The sequence below is a fragment of the Peromyscus californicus genome, unplaced genomic scaffold, assembly GCF_007827085.1.
Source record: "Peromyscus californicus insignis strain IS unplaced genomic scaffold, ASM782708v3 Scaffold_4__1_contigs__length_199733344, whole genome shotgun sequence".
Taxonomy (NCBI): Eukaryota; Metazoa; Chordata; class Mammalia; order Rodentia; family Cricetidae; genus Peromyscus; species Peromyscus californicus.
The window spans coordinates 20,266,650-20,288,572 of NW_026294562.1; the positions used below are offsets into that span (position 1 = coordinate 20,266,650).

Sequence of the window (21,923 nt, forward strand, 5' to 3'; positions counted from 1 at the left end):
AGGCAGTGCAATCTGTTTTGTGTGGGATCCGTGTCTTTAATCTCAGCACTCAAGAGACAGAGGCAGGTGGAAGTGTGGTAGGCCAGCCTGGTCTATACAGCAAATTCCAGGCCAATCAGAGCTACATAGTGAGACCCTGTCTCCAAACACAGATAAGAAAACTCCGAAAGATAGATTGAAGAGGGACGATCAACCAGGAACCTCAGGCACCAAGGGTCAACACAATGGTGAGTCCCCTGGTTCAGACTTGGGACTGAAGATACCAACCATAAAATGCCAGGGGGCGCAACCAATACAATTTCCAGCAGGAGCTGGGGAGATGGTTCAGTGGGCAAAGCAGCGGCCAGGCAAGCCCAGTGACCTGAGTTTGATCCCTGGAACCCACATAAAGGTAGAGGAGAACCAGCTCCACAAAGCTGTCCTCTGACTTTGTGCAGCGGGGCATGCACGTACAACCCCCAGTAATAACAAAAAGTTTTAAAATAAAAGTTCCAACGAGGAGGGCTGGAGAAATGGCTCAGCAGTTAAGAGCACAGGCTGCTCTTCTAGAGGTCCTGTGTTCAGTGCCCAGCACCCACATGGCAGCTCACAACCATCTACAACCATAGTCCAGTGATCCCGTTAAATCACCATGGCCACATGGTTTCAACTGGAGATTTCCACGAAATGTTTGAAGAAGATTTAGTACCAATTCTGTATCACCTCTACCAGGAAACAGAAGAGCAGAGAGTACTCCCTAGTTCATTTGATGAACCAGACTCAATGGGGAAAGGGCGGATGGGCAAGAGGAAGGGAGGAAGAGGGGGGAGGAGAAGGGAGGACAGAGAAACAGAGGAAGGAGAAAAAATAGATCGTTATTCCTCATGAATATAGACATAAGAATTCTTAGCAAAATATCACTAAATGAAATTTCAGCAATATACCAAAAAAATATATATCCTATGACTGAATGAGGTTTGTTCCAGGAATGTGTCAATATTTGAAAAGTGTTTAGTCTGGCACATGTCTTAATCTCAGCACTTGAGAGATAGAAGCAGACAGAACTCTGTGAGTTCGAGGCCAGCCTGATCTGCATAGCAAGACAGAGCTATCTAGAGAGACTCTGTCTCAAAAAAAAAAGTGATTTGGGGGCTGAAGAGATGGCTCAGCAGTCAAGAGGAAGTGCTGCTCTTGCAGAGGACCCAGGTTTGGTTCCAGGCACCCTCATGGGTAGTAGCTCACAACCATCTGTAACTTCAGTTGGCCTTCATGGTCACCAGGCATGCACATGGTGTATGTACATACATACATGTGCAGGCAAAACACCTACACACGTAAAATAAAAAATAAATCTTTTTTAATTGATTATATAGTTCATCATGTTAACAGGCTAAAGAACAGTCACATGATCATATAAGACAATGTGAAAAAACATTTGACAAAATTCAGCACTCACTGATAATTTGTAAGAGTTCATAGAAAACTAGGAATAGAGAATAGTATCCTCAATTGATAAAAAGTATCTACAACAACCCAGAGCAGGAGTTATACTCATGGTGAAAGACTGAGTGCTTTCTCATTAAGATCAGGAACCAGGATTCCCCCACCCCCACTCCGACAGGGTTTCTCTGTGTAAGCTAAAGTCTTAGCTTTCCTGGAACTCACTTTGTAGACCAGGCTGGCCTCGAACTCACAGAGATCCGTCTGTCCCTGCTTCCCAAGTGCTGGGATTAAAGGAGTGTACCACCACCGCCCGGCAGGAACCAGGAATTTTATTTGTCCTAGTACAGGAAGTCCTAGTCAGTGCAGAAATGTAAGAAAAGCAAATGAACGACATAGAGACCGAAATGGACACGATGAACTCCCCTTGTGAGTAGATGATATGATTGTCTATGTAGAGAATCCCAACAACTACAAACAACAAACCCCTCCCAGAACTACTGAGTGGGTTCAGCAAAGCTACAGGATGTAAGAGAAATATTAAAAACCAGCCTTAGGGCTGGGAATGTAGCTCAGTAGTATGGCAATTTGCCTAGCATGCTTGAGGCCCTGGGTTTCATCCTCACCATATACACACACATATACACACAAACATAAACACACACACAGAATTGTGCTTCTAAATACTAGCATACTAGCAATGAATATATAGATAGTGAAATTAAAATACCATTTTCACTTGCCCAAAAAGGCATGAAGTAGCTGGGTTTGGTAATGCATGCCTTTTTGTTGTTGTTTGTTTGTTTGTTTTTGTTTTTCGAGACAGGATTTCTCTGTGCAGCTTTGGTGCCTTTCCTGGATCTCACTCTGTAGCCCAGGCTGGCCTCGAACTCACAGAGATTAGCCTGACTCTACCTCCAGAGTACTGGGATCAAAGGCGTGCGACACCACCACCCGGCTTAGGTAATGCATACCTTTAATCCCAGCACTTGGGGGGGGGGGGCAAAAATAGGCAGATCTCTGTGAGTTCTAGTCCAGCCAAGGCTATGTAGTGAAACATAGGTATACATTTTTCAAACTATATATAGAAGTTCTTTGAAGAAAACTACAAAATACTGAATAAACAAAGATTCAAATAAGTAGAGAATGCACTGTGTTTAAGGATTGAACAATGGATGGGCAGTGGTGGTGGTGCACTCCTTTAATCCCAGGATTCAAGAGGCAGAGGCAGGTGGATCTCTGTGAGTTCGAAGCTAGCCTTGTCTACAAAGAGAGTTCCAGGATAGGCTCCAAAGCCACACAGAGAAACCCTGTCTTGAAGTTTTGTTTTTTTTTTAAAAAAAAAAAAAAGGATTGAACAATGAAACAGGGAAGATATCTCCATCCCAGACTGGTCTACAGGTTAACAATTCCTAGTAAAAAAATTTTTTTGTAAATATAGACAAGATTATTCTAAAATTAATATAGAAAGACAAAGGAATCAATTACCTCAAGCAATTTTAAGGAAGATTAAAAAGAACCAAATAGGAAGAAGCAGCCAATTACAAGATGTATTTGAACCCTTACGCACAGCTAACAAACCGGAGTGTGGCACAGTTGAGGTACAGACGCACAGATCAATGGAGAGAATGGAGAACCCAGAAATAGACTCTCACAGATCTGCCCCACTGACTCTGACAAAGGCAGAAAGGGATTCAACGGAGAAAAAGAAAGCTTTCTCAACAAATGGGTTTGGAGGCAGTGGATATCCATTGGCAAAAAAAGGAACCTCAACCAAAGTCTCAGGCTTTCCACAAAGATTAACTCAAAATGGGTCACCAACTTTTACAATGTAACTATAAAACTTTTAGGAAACAAAGTAGGAGAATATATTTAGCAACTAGTGTTGAAAAAAGACTTCTTAGGCTTGACATTAATATGTATTAGTTAGTATGATTCATATTAATTAGTATGATTCAAGAAAGAAAGTATTGATAAATTTGACTTAAACAAAAATCTTAATTCTTTTTTCAAAAATTTAAAATCTGATTGACCAAAAACATGTAAAGAAAATGAAAAAGGCAAATTACAGACTAGGGGAAAACATTTACAAGTGCACATCCAACAAAGGACTAGTATGAAGTTCTTCCAAACTTAACAATTGAGAAAGACATTCACTTAGAAAACGGGCAAGATGGCAGGTGGTGGCGCACGCCTTTGATCCCAGCACTCGAGAGGCAGAGACAGGTGGATCTCTGTGAGTTTAAGTCCAGCCTGGTCTACAAAGTGAGCTCCAGGACAGCTAGGGCTGTTACACAGAGAAGGCCGGTCTCAAAAACAAAACAAAACAAACAAACAAACAACTGGAAAAAAAAGAAAGAAAGAAAGAAAGAAAGAAAGAAAGAAAGAAAGAAAGAAAGAAAGAAAGAAAGAAAGAAAGAAAGAAAGAAAGAAAAACTGGACAAGCAACCAGTCAGGACTGCAGGCGGATAGCAAAGCACATGATGTCTGGCTTGTGTGAGGCTTGAGCACAGTTTCCAGCACCAGAAAGGAAGACGGGCACAGGACATGAGCAGACATTTGAATGACAAGGCTGTGCCAAGCAAATGCATGAAAAGATGTTCAATGTCCTCAGCACCAGAAACCTGTGCTACTTCCCAGCTGTCAACAGAGCTGGAATGAGACAGTCTAACACACCTGCTGGCGAGGATACAGAGAAGGCGCTCACACACACATTTACATTCGTACAAATGCCAAGTCAGGACAGCCCCAGCTACTCAGGAGGCCGAGGCAGGAGGATCTCAAGAGCCAACAAGTTTAAATCCAGCCTTGGCAACACAGTGAGACTCTATTTCAAAATAAATAAAATAAGGACACATTTTTCAGTTTTCTTCAAATTTCAAAATAGCTTTGACCTTGACCAGCCTTCCCTGCTAAGGTCTCCTTGACCTGCCCTCAAAAGAACTGGAACCTAAGGTCTGAACTGCAGAGCACACCGTTCTGACAACTCTCCTAGAAAAGGAAACTTTGTCCAGTTCTCCCCCGCTGAAGTCACTCTGATTGTCAGTGTCTGTACCCCGTGAAGCTGCTGAAAAGCCATGGCGCGCTGTCTCCAGGCTTTGAACCTCTAGGTGTGTACCCAGAGTCATGCAGGGCACTTGTTCAGTGCATGTTCAAAGGGTCAGACATTTAACTGGCCCACGTAGGAATTCCAATGAATCCTGAAGCTTGAGGAACGACAGGGCTCACTCTCTGCAATTGGGGTTTCCTGGGGAGGCAGTAAGGGTTCCCAACTGGGACAGTCTCTAAATGGACAGTCTGAAAGGGAAGGAAGGGTTGAGCAGGGACCCCGTGCCAGCCCAGGCTGGGAGCTCACCGCAGTGTTGGGCTCGATCAGGCGGTGCTGCAGTGTCCGGGCGGCTTCCCACTGCCCCGTGAGGCAGAGTCTCTCCAGCTGGCACACCTGGGCCCCTAAGACATTGGCCAGGCCACATATGCTCCCAACAGCTCCTGCCGGAAGGAGATACAGAACATCTGTCAGGGCCACTGACTACGGAGAATCCCAAACTCTGGGCCCGTGCCTTTTCGTTTTGGTAACACAGGATGTAGATTTCTATACTCGTTGGGCCGTGTCATAGGCATGCTCTGTGTTTCAGAGGCAAAGGCCGCCTGATGTTCAGAATGAGAAGTCGGCATGGCAGTTGCTGCTCAGAGCCAGTGGTGGGACAGGAAGCACAGCGTACAGGATAGCCCCTTCACCTACCTCCTACCTGCCATGTCCCCCGATAGGATCTTGACACCCTAGTGGCTGGGCAACTAGGAACTGAAGTTCTGAAGTCCTATTCCTTCAGTTAACTGGGCCACTACTGGTAGGGAGTGGGAAAGCAGCCTGGATGTGGGGTCAGGAGCTTGGTTTGGGAATGTCCTTGGCTTCATGACATGAAACTCAGCCTCTGAGTGTGACTCTAAGATGAGTTAGGAGGGACCCTAACCACAGTGGCTCAGTACTGGAAGAAAGACCAGTATTCAGAAGGACTAGTACTTTTACTAGTTGTAAGATGCCTACCACAGGGCCAGTGAGATGGCTCAGTGGGTAAAAGGTGCTTACAGTAAAGCTTGATGACCCAAGTTCAATCCCAGGACTTACTTGGTCGGAGAGAAACAACTTCCCAAAGTTGTCCTTTGACCTCCACATGTGCCATTACACACACACACACACACATACACACACACACACACACACACGCACGCACGCACGCACGCACGCACGCGCACACACACATACACATACAAAATAAATAAGATATAATTTTAAAAAATGTAATAAAAACAACTTTATTTAAAAACAAAAAATGCTCATAGCCAGGCATGGTGGCCCATACCTTTAATCCCAGAACTCAGGAAGCAGAGGCAGGTGGCTCTCTGTGAGTTCAAAGGCCAGCCTGGTCTACATACCAAGTTCCAGGACAATCAGAACTACATAGAAAACCCTCTCAAAAAATACAAAAAACAAACAACAACACAAAAGAACAAAAAAATTACTTATCATGTGCTGGGCACTGTGGCTGACGGGGCTGGCCCTCTAATCCTCACAAGACCACTTAGTTTTTCAGGGTAAAATGCAGGCCCAGTGAGGGCTGGTGTCTTGACTTGGGTTACTGTGTGAATAAGTGACCTGGTTGAAACCAAAGCTCAGGTGCCCCACCTCCAGAGCCTGTGTCTTCTCCATGTATTCTCAGGAAAGGGCTACAAACGGCCCTCCTCCATCCTGCACTTTAGGGACCAGAGGGTGGTAAAGGGAGATACCTACGACCTTGACCAAAGTCGAAGTGTGCCGAGCCTAGAGGTGATGGGAACCACTGTTGTCTCCCACAGTGCTGAAAAATCTGCTCACACCTCAGCTCACTGATGCTTCTGTTCCTCTGCCCCACTCACCATGGCTCAATCCCAACTGAACCCAAAGACCCTCTCTCAAAACAAACAAGAGCGGCCGGCATTGGTAGGATGCTGGACTGGAAGAGAATCTGACCAGACAGCTAGAGATCCCATCCCAACCCCCTAGGTCTGACAGTTCATTCTGTCCCATGGCTAGAGGCAGAGGAAAGCAGACTCCTGGCCTAGAGCAGAGGCTCCCAGAGAATGATTTACAGGGTGAGATTAGAGGAGTTAATTTTGTCATCGAAGCATGGAATTTGGGACTTTGGACTTTACCAACTGCAGGCATGCCTATAGGGCAGCACTGTACTCACATACCCTCCCCCACCCAAAAGGGCCAAGCCCAAGTACCCAGAATTGAGACAGCTGCTCCCTGCGGATTCAGGCCTTCCCCCCTCCCCGCACCACCCTGTCTCTCCTAGTAGCCCCAGCATCTAGGTACATCTTGGTTGGTCAGGACCCTTTGAGAACAGCAGGAGGCTTACCCACAGCATAGCTGGCCAGGAGGAAGCCGACTGACCCAGCCAACACCTGGAAATCTTGCTTGCTGGTCTTGTGAACCATCAGCCCAATCTTGGTCACCTATCAAAATAATGCAGTGTGAGAGCTGGGCCCAGAACTCAGAGACCAGCCTAGACGGGCTGGGCATGTGCTGTCAAAACATGGCCTAGTACCCAGAGAGATGCCCCAAAGTTTAAGCAGTGCCTCAGGGAGCCCACCCACCAAGCATGGGACTGACAGAGGTCTCAGAGCTACTCTGGGTTAGAGACTACCAGGCTAGAACCAAGGAACGAGGAGGTGGTCCCAGTCTGGGAGCTGCTGCTACTCACATCACCACCACTGTCCTTTATGCCAATGATATTCGGGTGCTGAGACAATGTAACCACTGCATCCACAGGCAGGTCTAGCCCTGTATTGGCTGGGACACTGTACAACACCACAGGGATTGGAGAAAGATCAGCAACCTGGGGGGGGGGGGGGGGCGGCAAGAAAAAGAGGAGATAGCAACTGCCTGAGTCTGAAGGGCTCAATGCTTACCCTCACAAGCCCTGGACTGTGTCACCGCAGGGCTGTGTGACAGCTCTGACTCCTGTAATATGGGTAGCAATGATGGGAAGACTCTGAGTGTTGTCTATACATCAGGCACAGCTCGAAGCTATGTACGCTGCAGATCTCATGTAGCCCTGAAGAAGCACCCAAGGCAGACGCTTTATTCTCCCTTGGTTTTAAAAATTATTATTATTTTTTAATCATGGGTATCTGTGTGGGTATATGCCCATGAGTACTGGTGCCCTTAGAGGCCAGAGACATCTGATCCCCTGGAACTGGAGTTGTATGTGGTTGCAAGCCACCCAACGTGGGTGCTTGGAATTGAACTTAGGTCATCTGTAAGAGCATTATGAGCTCTAAACCACGGAGCCATCCCTTCAGCCCCTATTCTTCCTGTTTTAAAGAAAAGTGATATAGAGAGGTTAGGTAAATGGTCGAATGTCACACAGTTGGTACATGACGGCATTATACTTAGGCCCTAGAGTGACTATTAACATGATGCAGGCTCTCCATTTCAATCCAAGCTTCTCCTTAGGGCTGGCCTCCATCACTGCCAACCTCTGCTTGGTCCTAGGCCTCTACACCACGCCCACCCCTCCTACCTACCTTGGTGTAGTGGTGAATGAGGGCGGCACTGCTCATGCGGCCACGATAGTAAAACGGAGTCACCACCATGGCGGCATCAGCACCGACTTGAGCCATGCTGACGGTCATCTCTACTGTGGCCTGAGTGGCTGAGCGAGGGAGAGGGGAGAAGGCAAGCAAAGAGGGCCTCAGTGCGTCCCGGCAGAGGCAAAACAACAGACAGAAGCCAACCCCAGGACCCAGGAGCCCGGACCCCCCCAACAGCCCAGCAACCCCAGGTCCCAAGGCACTGTGTCCTCACACTCGCAGCCAGAGCCGGCTATCAGGAGCTTGTCCTTGGGTATGGCTTGACGTGCGCGGCTCACCACCTCCAGGCGCTCATGGCTGGTCAGGAATGGAAATTCTCCAGTAGAGCCCTGGACCACGAAGCCTAAAATAGAGCCCCATCACTATAATCCACCCATTCCCACCATCTCAGGAACGGGATGCTGGTATTGCACAATCCTCAGGGTTATTTTCACACCATGGCTTTCCACCCACCCTTCCCATCCCTGTCCCAACATAAATAGAAGGTTCTCAACAGATACACTGTAGTGCACCCACCATTTTCCTTTGGGTGAAACACTGTAACTCTACCAGAAAGAACAGTCTGTAACATAACATGCACCTATGTTCCCAGAGTCCATGACAACCCTCCCCATTACCCTCCACTCAGGCTTTCTGCCCCGACTCAGGTGTTTTATTCTCTTTCATGTCCTTGCAACATATATAAGCACCCATGAATAAGATAATTTATACTTCAGAGAAATGGAACCAGGCTTACATAACCTTCTGCAGTTTGCTATTTTTGTTTAGCGTTGTTTTGAGTTTATCTGCAGCAGAATACAAAGCTCTGATTCATTTGCCCCATTTCTATGCATAGCTCAATTGCATGGTTAGACCACACTTTATTTTACATTCTCTCCTCGAGGATATTCAGACTTCCCTTCTTTTTTGCTGCTGCAAATGATGCTGAAACAACCATTTTCTGGAAAGATCTTTGGTTCTGTCTAGGAATTCCTTTTACGTTCCCATAGGTGTGAGAGCCGTGTCTGTGTGCAGCTTCCTGGATGCCATGCTTACCACTGAGCAATACACACCCCACAGCAGGAAGGTGAACTGCTAGTGTTCACCCATGCCAACTCTAAATGTCCTCAGAACTAACGTTTGCCAGTCAAAGGTGGTACATCTCATGCATTTGTCTTTCTTTTTTGTCACCCTACTGGTTTGATTTTGTTAGAGACGGGGTCTCACTATGTAGCCTTGGATGGCTGGGAACTCATAAAGATCCATCTGCCTCTGGAATGCTGGTATCAAAGACATATGCTGCCATGCCCAGCTCACTCTCCTGTTCTATCAACTGTTTGTTTCAGAGGTTTCTAACCCATATCAGTTAACGGTGCCAACAATTCTATTTCTTTGAAAGCCAAGCAGAACCGACACTCTTGGCAGAAGAAGAAGGAGAGTGTCAGCCCCATCACTCCTCTTGTGCTTTTCCATTGACTTCCTTTTCTTTCTCCTCTCCATGCCTGTGATGGTTAACCTCAACTGTCAATTTGATGAGCTCTAGAATCACCCGGGAGCCAGGCTTCTGGGCATGCCTGTGGGGGATTATTTGATTAGGTTATTTGAAGAGGGATGACCAGCCGCCCACTGTGGGCAGCAGCATTCACTGGGTTGGGATTCTTGACTGTATAAAAAGGAGAGAGGGCCGGGCAGTGGTGGCGCACGCCTTTAATCCCAGCACTCGGGAGGCAGAGCCAGGCGGATCTCTGTGAGTTCGAGGCCAGCCTGGTCTCCAAAGCGAGTTCCAGGAAAGGCGCAAAGCTACACAGAGAAACCCTGTCTCGAAAAACCAAAAAAAAAAAAAAAAAAAAAAAGGAGAGAGGGAGCTGAGCAGAGTCATTGCTTTCTGCCTTCTGGTTGTGGGTGCAAGGTGACCAGCTGCCTCAAGTTCCTGCTTCTGGGAGGAAGTCCTCCAGGACGGACTGTAACCGTAAAAGATTCAGTCAAAATAAACCCTGTCCACCTTAAGGTCCTTCTGTCAGTGTTAAGTCTCAAACCCTGGGACCAAATGGCTGAGGTGCCTATTTAACATATCAAAGTGGACCTGGCCACCATGTTCTCCCAGCATCCCTCAGTCCCTACCTGTTACAGGGGATGGCTGGCATACACTGCCCTCTACCCACTCCCCAAACTCTCCAGCATGGGCCTGAGCTGCCCTTCCCCCAGAAGCTCTTCTCTACAGAATCTAGTCATTCTGGTTACCTACCTCTTTTACCTTTTGCTTTGATGCATCTGGTTCCATTATCTCCCCTTTCCCTTCCCCTCCTCCCTCTCCTCACTTGGCTCAGGGTCATGTCACTCTGGACTCTCCCAGATGTCCCTGCCTCTGGCTATGTTCTTCCTTTTATCTATCATAAACCTTCTCCACCATACCTAGGAGCAGTCATGGCCTTCCCTATTTCTTATTTTTACTCAGTCAGGGTATTTTATCAGTGTCCAGAAAGGTAACAAAGACAATATCCTTCCATTAAAACAAGCAAACAAACAAAACACATCTGTAATCCCAGCACTTGGGAGGTGGAAAGTAGAGAATCAAGAGTTCAAGGCCAGTGTGGGGGAATAAAGGTGACCCTGTCTCAAACAAACGAAAGTCATAAGTAGTTAGCCGGGCAATGGTGGGGCATGCCTTTAAAGCAGCACTCGGGAGGCAGAGGCAGGTGAATCTATGAGTTCAAGGTCAGCCTGGTCTACAGAGCGAAATCCAGGACAGGTACCAAAACTACATAGAGAAACCCTGTCTCAAAAAACAAACAACAACAACAACAAACCCATAAATAATAAATAAATAAATAAATAAATAAATAAATAAATAAATAAATAAATAAATAAATAAATAAGGGAGTAGGAGAAGAAAAAGACAATAAACCTGGGAGCGGTATTAGCATACAAAATCCATGCCATGCAGCTGTGTGTAACAAGCCATAAATTTAATGGGGAGCTTCCGCTGAAAGGGAAATGTGGTCTCTAACAGACACACAGAACCTGAAAGATAAGAGCAAAGCAGCTGCCCTGGAGAAACACAGACTTTCCTGGCCTGAGACCAAGAGAACGTGTTCCTGTGAGTCACCCTTCAGGGGACTCAGCGTGATGGATGGGGACTCTACTTCATACCGCACACCTTTTCCATGCTGTTAGGCTCCACTGCCAGTAGGGCCGCCCAGACCCTTCTCGCCAGACAGTGACTTTTCTTTTCCTTTGTGATGCTACGAGAACATGGTGAAACAAACAGGGTCTGGCTTCAGCCTGATGTCCTGAGGTCAGATCCTCGGGACTGGGAAAGCACAGCCTCTTGTTTGCCTAGGTGAGGTTTCACTGCTTCCTGGGAGTGTCCGACCCCTTTGAAGGAGCTGCTTGCCCTGGTGGGGGCTCCCATTTAGCCAACATTGGACCAACCCTCAACTATTTCAAGACCAAGATGATGCCATTTCTATTTAGTTGCCGAAGTTGTCTGCCACCTCAAGTTGTGACAGGCATATGCTATGGTCCCTAACCCAGCCACAGTCACTCCCAAGTCACTCTTCATCTTGTGCTCAGTTACAGAAGCCCCTGGGCTCCATAGGTGGATCTCAAAGCAGGACAGTAGGGTAGGGTCTGATGCCCTGGGAGGCAGCAGCAGGCCCTCATTCAGTCTCCTGTGAGAGAGCCTCTCACTCTCACCCCCCACCCCTACTTCCCCACCCCTCACCCCACCCCACCCCACCCGCCTCTGGAATCAGGCACTAGACCTATGCCTGACTCTCAAGGCATGCAGGCTGGGCAGTCATTACAACTCCAAGCCTCCATTTCCTTTTCTATGAAATGACAAGTCATTTCAACCCTACCTTACAGAGTTATTTTAAAGGCTCAGCTAGGAAAATGTCCCAGAAAGCACTTCGACATCTGGGGTCGGGTGCTGCAAAAAGCCCCCCCCTTCACCCTGGCTGCACATCCAGTCGCAGGCCCACTATGTTTGTGTCGTCTAGAAAGGTTCAGGTAAGAGGACCCTATGCACCAAGGGTGAGAAAGCAGGGCAGAGCAGTAGGTGGGGTGGTTGGGGCACAGGCTCTTGTCAGAAAAGCCAGGACCAGCTCTCAGGGTGGCCCTCTGACCAACTGAGGTCTTGAGAAAATGGCTTGGCCGCCAGGCATGGAGGCACACACCTGTAACCCTAGCACTCAGGAAGCCAAGGCCAGTCTTGGGTATACAGGGAGATCCTATCTCAAAAAAAATAATTTACAAGGAAAAGGGGGGTTGGAGATGGCTCAATGGTTAAAAACACTTGTCACCCTTCCTGCCCACGTAGGGCAGTTCATAACTGCCTGTGACCCCACCTCTGGGAGAATCCAGTGCCCTCTTCTGGTCTACACACACACACACACACACACACACACACACACACACACACACACACACACACACGAGAGAGAGAGAGAGAGAGAGAGAGAGAGAGAGAGAGAGAGAGAGAGAGAGAGAGAGAGAGCAGACTCACATACACAGGTGTATACAAATTAAAATTTTTTTTAAAAAAGAAAATAGTTTAACCAAACTTTAGCTTCGTTAACTGGAAACCAGAGATACTGGTCTTTTTCTCAAACAGTGACGCTAAAATGAGATACTCTTTGTAAAGTATGTATACCTGTAAAGTATGTATACCTGTAAAGTATGTACACCAGAGCCTGGTGCTATGTGGGTGTTAGGTTCAATCCTTGTGGAGCTGGAAGAAAGTTCACCTTGAAGCAGGAATGTGGCTGGGCTAGATGGAAGAACCCCTCATGTCCCAACCTGTGCAGGAGGAGTCCCTCTCACTGAGGAAGTTGCTCCTGTGGGTGAGGCCTGAGAAGGGTGCTGAGTGGGCCTGGGCTGCACAGGCGACCTGGTGATTTACTGTGCTGTTCAATCTTAGATGGTCTTTTTTTTTTTTTGGTTTTTCGAGACAGGGTTTCTCTGTGTAGCTTTGCGCCTTTCCTGGAACTCACTTGGTAGCCCAGGCTGGCCTCAAACTCACAGAGATCCGCCTGGCTCTGCCTCTCGAGTGCTGGGATTAAAGGCGTGCGCCACCACCGCCCAGCTAGATGGTCTTTTAATTAAAAAAAAAAAAAAAAACCCAGAGCCAGATATCAGGGTCAAAGCTGAAAGATCGGAGGAGCCAGCCACTGCTCTCACCTCTACGAAATCCTCAGCCTACAGAGAGTGGGTTCCTGTTTCCTCACGCCTTATATACCTTTCTCTGCCCTGCCATGTCACTTCCTGGGATTAAAGACGTGTGTGCTTCCCAAGCAAAGGCATGAGATCTCAAGTGCTGGGATTAAAGGTGTGTGCCACCACTGCCTGCCCTCTGTGTCTAATCTAGTGGCTGGCTCTGTCCTCTGATCCTCAGGCAAGTTTATTAGGGTCCACAATATATCACCACATTGCTGTGGCCTAAAGGAAGCACAGTGTCTCCCAGAAGGGTGTCCCTGGGGACTGTTACGGTCCCTTGGTGCCTCATCATCTCTTCCTCCTCGAAAGCATCACCCTGGGATCCCTCTGTGGGTCTCTGGCCAATGAGCCTTTCTCCTCTGGGCTTCCCTTGCCCGTTCTTTTTAAAAATCATGTTCCCTGTTGTGTGCTCACATGGAAAAAGGTGCCTGGAGCCCTTCAATCACTCCAAGGGATCAGGCAAGTTTCCTCACCCTGGCCTCTTCCACACGATGAGAACTGAGAGCAGGTGGACCCCAAAGTCCTCCTTCGTTCTAAGTTCCACAGCCGTTTCCCTGCCTTTCTCCTTAGCCTTCCCCTTCTATTAATGTTCTCCATCCATCCAGACTGGGAGTGTGTCTTGGACACGACTTGCTTGGTTGTGCAAGGCCCTAGTTGGATTCCCAGGCACCACAAAAGCAAATATGTCAGGGTTCTCCCCATCCACAACCACTGCCATCCTCCTGCCTCTGCACAGTAGCTCATGGAGTGCCTTTCTGCTCTGAAGCCAGCAAAGACCTCTCAAAATCTGAGAGGAGGGTCTCAAATCCCTGTCCCTCTGGGCCCTGCAGCCCATAGCATCTTGTTGTCCTACTGTGCGCTCTTTTTGCCTGGCCTGGAATCATTCAGTCGGGGACAGTGGCCCTGCTCATAACCAACACAGACTGACTGAGGTGGGTGTTGACAATCTGCTGTATAAAATATCCTAAACCAGCAGGCTTGAGGCAGAACTTTTTTTTTTTTTTTTAACATGATCTAATTTATAAACTCCCCCTGGGAAGAAAGGCTTGACAAAATGCTTAAGCAATTTCCCAGTGAACTTTAATGGAATTAGGTCTGGATCTGGGAAGCCAGCCACCCCCCAGCTGACTCAGGCCGGACTCTGGTGGCTGGTTTAGCTGCTCTTTGTGTCATTCTTAAGAGTCATCTGATGGTCTTTTTTTCCCCCTCTAATAAAAATGTCCACACCAAAACCCATACTTAAGTGGCCTGCCTCTGGGCCATTTTGCTTACAGCAGGACTGTAATAAAACTTTGACATGTCCTCATGGATTGTCTGCAGGTGTTTCAGCTTTGAATTTTGAAGATGGGAATGGGTTATGCGGAATGCCGATAACATCTTCCTTATAAGCACAAGAAACAGAATCAAGGATTAACACGGGTGCTAGCTGACACAATTTTGTCAACTTGAAATATTTTCTAGTTTTTCTTTCTTTTTTTTTTTTTTTTGGCACAAGGTCTCTTGTTGCCCATGCTGACCTCAACTATGTGGCTGAGGATGACCTTGAACTCATGACCCTCTTGCGTCTCCATCTGACATACTGAGATTACATTTGTGTACCACTGTACCTGGCTGAAACTTAAAAATATATCCCCAAATTGGGAGCTAATTTGAAAATTCACGTAAGTCTTGAGCACCTGACTTCAGATGTCTTTTCTGGGCCGAGGGACGTGGCCTTGAACAGCAGCCAGGGCCTCCATCATTGAGCTGTGTCTCCAGCCCTGTGCTTGTAGTTTCAGTCTTTTCAGACGCCAGATCTCACCACTCCTCGCTTCCTGTGCTTTACCTTTCCCTGTGATTGATCCTATTTTTTTTTCAATGAAATTGTGTTTTTGTCTGTGAGTGGCTGTGAGCATGTGTGGGGAGGTGGGGGCATGGGGGTAGCCTTTTATGTGGCAGTCAGAGGACAATCTCAATGGTTTCTGTTCATCCTGTTTAACACAGTCTTTCCCCTATCCTAGAGCACACTGAGTTAGGCTGGCTGGCCAGAAGCTCCAGGGATCCACCTGTCTCTGCCTCCTTGTTACAATTTTTTTTTTTTTTTTTTTTTGAGACAGGGTTTCTCTGTGTAGCCTTGGCTGTCCTGGAACTAGCTCTATAGACCAGGTTGGCCTTGAACTCAGAGATCCACCTGCCTCTGCCTCCCAAGAGCTGGGATTAAAGGCATGTGCCACCACCACCTGGTACAAAATTTTACGAACTATTTAAAATATGCAAATGTAGGACATTCCTCTGATGGAACCCCTTCCATTAGAAGGAATTTTTTTCTATTTTCCTTAAGTTTACATTTATTCTGCTGAAAAATTCTGTAAATAATAATTCATATACATTTGGGGCAGTGAGATGGTCCAGTGGCTGAAAAGCTCTTGCCACGTTGATGGTACAAGCCTGATGACCTGAGTTCAATCTGTGGAACCTGAAAGGGAGAAATCAGTAGAGCCCTCTTGAGAGATGCTACACGGCCCCCCCACCACCACCACCAAAAGTATTTGCTGACCAGCAGTTTTAAAGCTGACCAGAGATTGAACTCATGGGAAGATAAGACTGGAACAATATATCTGAATGTATATATCCTGGGCTCGGCAAAAAACAGGATATAGGGAGTAAAAAATTTATGTCTCTGTAGATACCCTGCATCCTGTTAGCCATTAGTAACCTCACGCTTATAGTTCAGCCAGTAACTTCAAAGAACTACCTCACTCCTAGCCCCTTCATCCAATCCCCAGATATGTAACCCTCTGCACGTAAACCTTTCCTACATAAACCCCTTGAAGTGAGTACTCGGGGCCGTCCTCCTCCACCCGCTGTGTAGAGTGTAGGACACGGACCAAGCCCGGGCTTTCTTTGCTATTAATAAACCCCTGTGTGCTTGCATCGGATATCGGCTCTGTGGTGGTCTTGCTTGGGGGTCTTGCAACAGGGGCACAACAGAACCCCTTGTAAAGGTGGGAAGAAAAATGACCCTATAAAAATGCCCTCTGACCTCCACACACACATATCATATGCTAACAGGAAGTTTAAAAGTTTAAAATTTGATTCAGACAAATTTACTCTAGCAATGTCCAGAAAACAAAAATACTTCCAGCTGGCCACATTTAAGGTGTTTATGACCTTAGCTATCCTCAATGAGCTGTCCCAGAGATCTAAGGCCTACAAGGTAACCCCTGGTAAATCCATAACAGACTCAAATCTATGTCAAAGATTTACTTGATGCCAAGCAGTGACTTGTTAACCTGTCTAAAGACTCACCAAGTGGCTGCCTGAGTTAGGGGTAGAGGTCATTTCTTACTCTTTGAGACCCAGGAGGAAGGCTCAGGGAGAATGCCAGGCTATTGGGGGGTAAAAAAAAGGTAAGGTGTATATAAAAATGTCAGGGATAAGCAGAGGCAGAGCCTTGTACAGAGTAGAAGAGAATAGGGAGACAAGCACTGGGCAGAGACTAGGGGACTGTGTATGTTTGTGGGGCAGGCTGGATCTAAGATCTCTTACTACGTCACCTCGGAGGAATTTTATCTCTGAACTGCAGGGACCTTATAGGGCAGAATACATTCCTTATGGCTATGGCTTAACACAAAACAAAACATTTACTTAAAAAAAAAAAAACAAAAAAACACGCCGGGCCGTGGTGGCACACACCTTTAATCCCAGCACTTGGGATGCAGAGGCAGGTGTATCTTTGTGAGTTCAAGGCTAGCCTGGTCTACATGGTGAGTTCCAGGACCGCCTAGGCTACACAGTGAGACGCCCCCCCTCACATCTCAAAAAACAAAAAATACAAGTGGTAACTGCAAGCAGTCTGAATATTGGCAGCAGATGCAGTAGTCTGTCACGACTCACGCGGTGGTGACATGACCCATGTGTGTCTCATACAGCTCTATAGCTGTGGACACACGGATCCCCATGGACTCCAGAGATGGCACCAAGAGGATGGGGCCCCAAGTCCCACCTGGATGACTTACGACTTACTCTGCTGAAAGTCCGTCCCTAGACCCCTCCTCCCCAGCACCTGACTTCATCCTGGTCCCTTGGCAGCAGTAGGCAGGTGGGTTTGAGACCCCTGGCAACATCTTAATCCTAGTACCTGAGGCCAGGGGAAACTGTTATGGTCTTAAGTTCAGTGAGAAGGTCCCCAGGGAAGGCCCACTTACAGAACTTCGGGGGACAACACCCTCTCCTCCAACCCTGCCCAGAACTCAGCTGGCCACAGAGCTCCTGGACACAGAATGAGGGCGTGTAGGGCTTTATTGGCTCCAATCAGGCATGTGGAGTCAGTGCGGGGCTCGTGGCTGCTCCTGTGATCTGCCTCATGTCTTCTCTCACGGGTCTTCAGGGCCCTCGGGCTGCTGTAGCTGCCTCCCTTCCTCCCTCATGACGGCAGCTGGGGCCAGAAGTAGGGATTTGGGTGGCAGTCTCTCACCCTGGACCACGTACGCTTCCCCATAGAAGAGAAAACAGGCCTGTGTAGGTGAGCCAGCCCTGCTGGGGGGGAGGGGCACATTGGTTAAGTGGCTTCAAGAGTCATAGATTTGGTGGCTGCGGTTGGGCAGACTATGGCTCTGGTGGCTGGAGTGACCTGGGTGACCCTGGTGGCTCTGGTGGCTGGAGTGACCTGGATGACCCTGGTGGCTCTGGTGGCTGGAGTGACCTGGGTGACCCTGGTGGCTCTGGTGGCTGGAGTGACCTGGATGACCCTGGTGGCTCTGGTGGCTGGAGTGACCTGGATGACCCTGGTGGCTCTGGTGGCTGGAGTGACCTGGATGACCCTGGTGGTTTGGGTGGCCCAGATGACTCTGGTGGCTTGAGGGACCTGGATGACCCTGGTGGCTCAAGTGACCTGGATGATGACCCTGGTGGCTGGAGTAAACAGGATGACTTTGGTTGCTTTGGTAGATTGAATGGCTACGCTGGTTTTGGTGACCATGGCGATTCTGGCTATGGACACTGTGTGTTTGGTTGGAACCAGCTATGGTGGTTTCCCGATGAGTGAGGAAATTCCCTTTCAGCTTTATCTCCACCTCCTCCAGAGCCTTCAGCTCTTCTGGGCTGATGTCCCTGGATTCCACATGGCCGACATGCTGGTAAGTCCCGGCGCGTTGCAGCATGGAATTCGCCAGGTAATGCCCCTTGGCATCGATCTCCTTGGCGCAAGCAGTCACAGCAGCCCATGCAGCATCCTCCATTGATGGGGACTTTCCTGATTCCCTCTGGGTCTCTTTGGTCACCGAGGTCCCAGATACCTTCTGTTTGCTGTTAAAGGCATCTCGGCGCAGAGCCTTGCCCCCTTCTCCATGTGTGGAGGTGAGGGTCTCCATGTGGATGGTGGTGTTGGCCTCCCCATGCCTGTTTTCATGTGAGGGGCCATAGTTGCTGCCATAGCAGTGGGTGGGCAACCTCTCTTCCGAAAGGCGGCTAAAGTGAGATTTGATCCAGCTGTCATTTACTCGGCAGGATTCTGGAGACCTGTCTTCTAAGGTTGTCTTCCTTTTCTTCCTCTGAGCCCACAGCATGAGGCCTCCACCTCCCAGCAAGAGGGCAGTCCCCAGCACCACCTTGCATGATGGTCGCTGGAGGAACTCGAAGAAGTCCTCCAGGGCCCTAGGCCTCACGAAGAGCTAAGAGCACGCTGGGAGTGGCGGAGCCCAGATGGTATGGTTCATGCTTGAAAGGGCCAGAGCCCTGGGGGTGTCTGGCAGGTAGGCCCCCCGCCTCACCCTCCCTAGTATGCCCTCTGACACCTCAGCAATGAACCCCATTGTGAGGAAGGCAGCGGGGGTGGGGGGTGGGGAGTGAGGGGGGTGGGGAGATGGGGGTGGTGGGGAGTGAGGTGAGTTAGCAGATGCAGTAGTCTGTCACGACTCACGTGGTAGTGACATGACCCATATGTGTCATGTCACCTAGTCTGGCAAGCCTTTGTAAGGACTGGGTCTTGTCTCCTGCCCTCAGTGGAAAGAGCGTCATTCAGCTATGAGACTCTTCTGCCTTCTGCTTGCAGCGTGTTCTTTGGCTCTGTTCTGCTCACTTTTCTGTCTTTGGTTTCCCTCGTTCCTCATCTAATGGCCCCCAGAACACAGAGGATAGTGAGTCAGTGTGACCATGACAAACTGGGACCCCCTTAGCTGAACTGGCATCCATCCCTGGTCAATAACTCCCAAAGGACCGGTCTCTGCTGCCAGCACAATATATACCATCTCCTACAGCCCTAGCTCCGTTACGGGAAAAAATGCAGAAAGGAAAGGCCCGAGAAGGAGCTCATTCTGGAACAATATGAGGTCACAATCGAGAGCAGATAGGACAACCATCAGGTCCCAGGGCCTGGGGCCATTCCAGGGTAAGCTACAGCTTGCCTGAGTGATAGCCTGAAGATCAAGATTTTTGTTTGTTTGTTTTTCAAGACAGGGTTTTTCTGTAACAGCCTTGGCTGTCCTAGAACTCACTTTGAGTGTGGGACCATCCCCCACATTTATTTACCCCAGGGACTCTGGAGGAATGAGGAATAAGAGACTTAGTTAGAAATGGTGGGGAGAGAAACAGAGAGATACTCAGGATAGACTCGGGTGGGCCTGGATCCTTATCCACCGGCCCAGAACTTTATTCCAAAGGGCTATTTATAACAATGCCAAGGGGTGGAGCAAAAAATCCAAGTGCTGGGATTAAAAATGTGGGCCACCACACTCAGCTAAGATCCAGATTTTTTGCCCCTGGTAAATAAGCATCATGAAGTTTTGAGTAGGTAGGCTGGCTAGATTCCTGTATAATCCTAAGCAATTCCTATGTATTTGGGGCTAGAAATAGGCCTGGGTTATTATTTCCCTCCCCCTTGCTAGTTACAGTCCAGTGTAGACCTTTACAAACACCTGATACTCAGGCCCGTGGTCCAATCAACCTCTTATGCAGTCCTGCTGGGTACAGCCGCTAGGAAACCTAGTGACTACAACTTTATAAACTAAATTTACCTCAAACCCACGGAAATCAACTAGCTTCTGCCTCCCAAGTGCTGGGATTAAAGATGTGGGCCACCACACTCAGCTAAGATCCAGATTTTTTGCCCCTGGTAAATAAGCATCATGAAGTTTTGAGTAAGTAGGCTGGCCAGATTCCTGTATAATCCTAAGCAATTCCTATGTATTTGGGGCTAGAAATAGGCCTGGGTTATTATTTCCCTCAAGGCATGTAGCACACTCAGAAATGCCCAGATGGTCCTTGAAAAAAGTTGTGTTGTTTGGGACTGGAGAGATAGCTCAGAGGTTAAGAGCACTGGCTACTCTTCCAGAGGTCTTGAGTTCAATTCCCAGCAACCACATGGTGTCTCACAACCATCTATAATGGGATCCAATGCCCTAGTCTGGTATGCAGGCATACATGTAGACAGAGCACTCATATACATAAAAAATAAACCTTTAATAATAATAATAAAAAAAAAAAAAAGCCGGGCGGTGGTGGCCTTTAATCCCAGCACTCGGGAGGCAGAGGCAGGCGGATCTCTGTAAGTTTGGGGCCAGCCTGGTGAGTTCCAGGACAGGCTCCAAAGCTACACACAGAAACCCTGTCTCAAAAGAAAAAAAAAAAAAAAAAAAAGCTATGTCAGAGACAAAGGATAATGAGACTACAACCTGTAGTTCCAGAGAAGCTAGGAAACAGGACGGACTGTAGAGGGAAGTTTCTCCAGTTCGCCCGGGGCCGAGGGCCTGCCTCGCCCAGCAGTTGGGACAAATCTCTCCCACTCCAGGTTCCGCAGCCACTTATAAAATAATCATTCAGGGGCTTATATTAATTACAAACTGTATGGCCTGGAGAAACTTCCCTCTACAGAGGACCCTAGGAGGGACGCATGGATCACCTTGGGAAGGGGAAACAGAGGAGATCTCCATGAGTAAACTGGGGATCGGAGAGATGAGAACATGAGGGAACTGGATGGTGGAGTTGGGGGAGGGATGGAGTGGGAGAGCAATGAAAGAGATACCTTTTGTTTTGTTTTGTTTTTTTCAAGACAGGGTTTCCCTGTGTAGTTTTGCACCTCTCCTGGAACTCACTCTGTAGACCAGGCTGGCCTCGAACACACAGAGATCCGCCTGGCTCTGCCTCCTGAGTGCTGGGATTAAAGGTGTGCGCCACCACCGCCCGGCGAAAGAGGTATCTTGATAGAGGGAGACATTATGGGGTAAGGGACAAACCTGGTGCTAGGGAAGTTCCCAGGAACCCACAAAGACAACCCCAGGTTAGACTACTAGCAATAACTGGCCCACCCTGGTAACCAGATTGATGAATACTCTGTCATCATAGAGCCTTCATCCAGTAACTGATGGAAGCAGATGCAGAGATCCACAGCCAGGCACTAGGCCGAGCTCTGGGAGTCCAGGTGAAGGGAGGGAAGAGGGATTACATGAGCAAGGTGGGGGGGGGGGGGGTCAAGATCATGATGGGGAAATCTACAGAGACAACTGAATCGAGCTTATAGGAACTCATGAACTTTAGAGCAACAGCTGTGGAACCTGCATGGGACCGGACTAGGCCCTCTGCATATGGGAGACAGTTGTGCAGCTGGGTTTGTTTGAGGGGCCCCTGGCAGTGGGATCAGAATCTATCCCTGGTGCATGAGCTGGCTTTCTGGATCCCATTACCTATGGTCGGACACC

General features: G+C 48.2%; 2 protein-coding genes across 2 annotated transcripts in view; both read right to left on the reverse strand.

Annotated features, from left to right (window-relative positions):
* Positions 1-21,923, reverse strand: part of Hoga1 (4-hydroxy-2-oxoglutarate aldolase 1) — a 35,337-nt gene that overhangs the window by 7,873 nt on the left and 5,541 nt on the right. Inside the window, exons 2-6 of the mRNA XM_052762603.1 lie at positions 8,270-8,398; positions 7,990-8,117; positions 7,164-7,298; positions 6,819-6,915; positions 4,775-4,908 (exon numbers count right to left, since the gene is read on the reverse strand). Of these exons, the coding sequence (XP_052618563.1) occupies positions 4,775-4,908; positions 6,819-6,915; positions 7,164-7,298; positions 7,990-8,117; positions 8,270-8,398 (623 nt within the window). The remainder of the gene's footprint in view (positions 1-4,774; positions 4,909-6,818; positions 6,916-7,163; positions 7,299-7,989; positions 8,118-8,269; positions 8,399-21,923) is intronic.
* Positions 17,802-18,814, reverse strand: CUNH10orf62 (chromosome unknown C10orf62 homolog). Its single transcript, XM_052762605.1, has 2 exons — positions 18,017-18,814; positions 17,802-17,935 (listed from the first exon to the last, which is right to left on the reverse strand). Exons 1-2 carry the CDS (start codon positions 18,795-18,797, stop codon positions 17,802-17,804), a joined length of 915 nt encoding a protein of 304 aa, XP_052618565.1. The 5' UTR covers positions 18,798-18,814.

What these genes read in the sequence shown, in the direction of transcription:
- CUNH10orf62 (XM_052762605.1), bottom strand. Translation starts at nt 18,797, where the DNA reads ATGCTGTGGGCTCAGAGGAAGAAAAGGAAGACAACCTTAGAAGACAGG. An exon ending in CAGCCACCAGAGCCACCAGG is followed by an intron (nt 17,936 to 18,016) that starts GTCATCCAGGTC and finishes AGGGTCACCCAG; the next exon opens with GTCACTCCAGCCACCAGAGC.